The 2,855-nt window shown below is 62.2% G+C and overlaps 1 protein-coding gene across 1 annotated transcript; it reads left to right on the top strand.

Moving 5' to 3' along the window:
* Positions 1-4: 4 nt before the first annotated feature.
* On the top strand, positions 5-2,718 carry ZNF395 (zinc finger protein 395; the record flags this gene model as incomplete). The annotated part of the gene is made up of 4 exons (XM_008945714.1): positions 5-121; positions 230-330; positions 963-1,227; positions 2,626-2,718. Coding segments are annotated over 4 exons (576 nt in total), but the record flags the coding sequence as incomplete, so codon positions are not given.
* Positions 2,719-2,855: the final 137 nt, after the last annotated feature.

Below are 2,855 nucleotides of genomic sequence, written 5' to 3'. Positions count from 1 at the left end.
TCACCCCGCCGGCAGCCCCAAATACTCCAGCGAGGCCCTGAGCTCCCCCCAAGCGGATGATGGTTTTGAGACCGACTCCGACCCCTTCCTCCTCGACGAACCCACTCCACGCAAGAGAAAGGTACTTGCTGGTGTCGGGGGGTGGGTCCCAGCACCCCAGCAGAGCTGGTGTCCCCTGGGGGGGACGCTGCCACGGGGCAGGGGGTGACAGGAGCCGTCTCCCCACCAGAACTCAGTGAAGGTGATGTACAAGTGCCTGTGGCCGAGCTGTGGCAAGGTCCTGCGCTCCATCGTCGGCATCAAGCGGCACGTCAGGACCCAGCACCTCGGGTAAGGTGAAGATTTCACCCCCTCCACCCTTCCCCGACCCCTTGGCTGTGTCCTCATCTGGGAATCCCCCCCAAAACACGGTGGGGAGGGTGCGGGGATCAGCTTGGCTCTGCTCTCCTCCTGTGGCCCCGTTGCCTTTCTCACCCCAACCTCAGTTTTCTTATGGTTTTGCCCCTGTTTTCCAGTATGTATTTTTGTCCCTCCTCCTTTCAAACTGCAGGAGAGGTGAGGCTAGAAGGGCCGTGGTGCAGTGGGCAGTGCTGGACTGCCATCCAGTGCTGGATAAAAGTACTGGGAAGATAATCACAAAAGACTTGAGGGGCTGTTTGCTGCTGGGTGAAGGGTAGGGCTCCGCTCACAGCCACGCTAAACAAATCCAATTGGAACGAGCAGGGAATTTTCAGTGGCACCTGGGCAACCTGCTGGCATTCTTCAAGGCCCTGGGGAAGCTCTTGGATTTTCCTTGGAAGCACAAAGTGCTGCTGCAGAGGTGGTGGCTGTCGCTGATGGCAGCCGAGGTGGTGCCTGGGAGCCCACGAGGACAGGGATCGTTCTCCCCTGGGGACACCCAGGGCTCCTCACCCTGCTGGGAACCAGATTGTCACCACCCTGCCCCCCTTCCTCCCCGGCAGAGACAGTGCAGACTCCGACCAGCGGAAGCGGGAGGAGGATTTCTACTACACCGAAGTGCAGGTGAAGGAGGAGCCAGCGCCGGAGGCGGCCGCCAGCGCCAGCCCCACCTCCGTGTCCGCCCCCATCGTCATCCAGCAAGCCCTGGCCAAGCCAGAGGCCCTGCTGCTGGAGCAGCCGGTGCTGGAGCCCGCCCTGGCCAGTGGTGCCCTGAGCCAGTCTGCCCCCAGCTCCTTCTGGCACATCCAGGCTGACCACGCCTACCAGGTGAGCTGCTGGCATCTCCCGGGGATGGGTCGCCTCCCAAAATCTTGCTGTAGGGCAGGTTGTGAATCTGGTTTGCTCCACGAGTCCCTGCTGCAGCAGGAGTGTCTCATGCATAGAATCATGGGATTGTTATGGTTGGAAGAGACCTTTAAGAGCATTAAATCTGACTGTTCCCCCAGCACTGCCAGGTCCCCACTGCCCCGTGTCCCTCACCCCACATCTCCACGGCTTGGAAACCCCTCCAGGGGTGGGGACTCCACCACTGCCCTGGGCAGCCTGGCACAGCCCTGGGCAACCCTCCAGGGCAAGAAATTGTTCCTCAGGGACAACTGAAACCTCCCCTGGGGCAACTTGAGGCCCTTTCCTCTTGTCCTGTTGTCCCTTGGGAGCAGAGCCCGACCCCCCCCTGGCTCCAGGCTCCTGTCAGGAGCTGTGCAGAGCCAGAAGGCCTCCCCTGAGCCTCCTTTGCTCCAGGCTCAGCCCCCCCAGCTCCCTCAGCTGCTCCTCCCCACACTTGGGCTCTAGACCCTTCCCCAGCAGCTCCGTTGCCCTTCTCTGGCCACGCTCAAGGCCCTCACGCTCCTTCTGGGAATGAAGGGCCCAAAACTGACCCCAGGATTCGAGGTGCAGCCTGCCCAGTGCCGGGGGAAGATCCCTGCCCTAGTCCTGCTGGCTGCACTCGTCCTGACCCAAGCCAGGGTGCTGGTGGCCCTCTCCTGTTCATCACAGAGGATCTTTGGTGCCAGTGCAGCACCATCCCCTGCCTGGCTGCCCTTCAGCCCTTGAGCAGCCACCCTGCTCGGGGGCTCGTGCGGTTCTGCCGCGGCCGTTCCCGGTTTCCCGGTGCTGGTATGTAACACACCCTCCTGCCTCAGATAGCTGGGCTGGAATGTGGCCCTGCCAGATCCTCCACATCTCCAGGTCCTGCCCATCTCCGTTGCATGGGCTTTTGAGGCACAGGAAGCCTGGGCACCTGGAATGGTGGCCCCGTTGGCCAGTGCCCCTCGTGCCAGGAGCAGCTTGAGAGCCAAGTGCTGTCGTGGAGCTGCAGAGTGGTGCAGGGGTGGGCTGGAGGCATCCACAGGCTGCTCGTGGGTCCAGTCCCCTCCCAGGAAACAGATGGGACATCATCTAAAAGCAGAAATTCTGCATCAATAAGGGCAATAATCCAGCCATACGGACCAGGATGGTGCCTGGGGTTTGGCTTTGCATCTGGAGGCAGCTGTGGGAGGGAAGAAGCTGCTGTGCCCCAGTGAAGGGTGATGTGGCACGTGTGCCATGCCTGGTGGTGTCCATCCCACCCCCGGTGCTCCCAGGTACTCCAGGCTGGGAGGTGAATGCCTGTGTGGAGCAGGGCAGCCCCCAGAGCTAACGCTGACCCCTCTTTTCCCCCCTTAGGCGTTGCCCTCAATCCAAATTCCGGTGTCCCCTCACATCTTCACCAGCATCAGCTGGGCCACTGCCACCTCCACTCTCCCCTCCCTGTCACCGGTGAGTCCTGCGCGCCTGGCCCCTTCGTCCTTTCGGGGTGTTGGGCTGGGAGCTGGGGGCTCCTCCTCTCCCTCTCTCCCAGCTGTTAAACACCCGGATCTGCGGGCTGGGAGCACCCGTGTGTCCCCCTGCCCCGT

The sequence above is a fragment of the Merops nubicus genome, unplaced genomic scaffold (assembly GCF_000691845.1).
Source record: "Merops nubicus isolate BGI_N331 unplaced genomic scaffold, ASM69184v1 scaffold27038, whole genome shotgun sequence".
NCBI classification, from domain to species: Eukaryota; Metazoa; Chordata; class Aves; order Coraciiformes; family Meropidae; genus Merops; species Merops nubicus.
The sequence above is the reverse complement of the archived record's forward strand: the minus strand, read 5'-3'. Positions and strand labels throughout refer to the sequence as shown.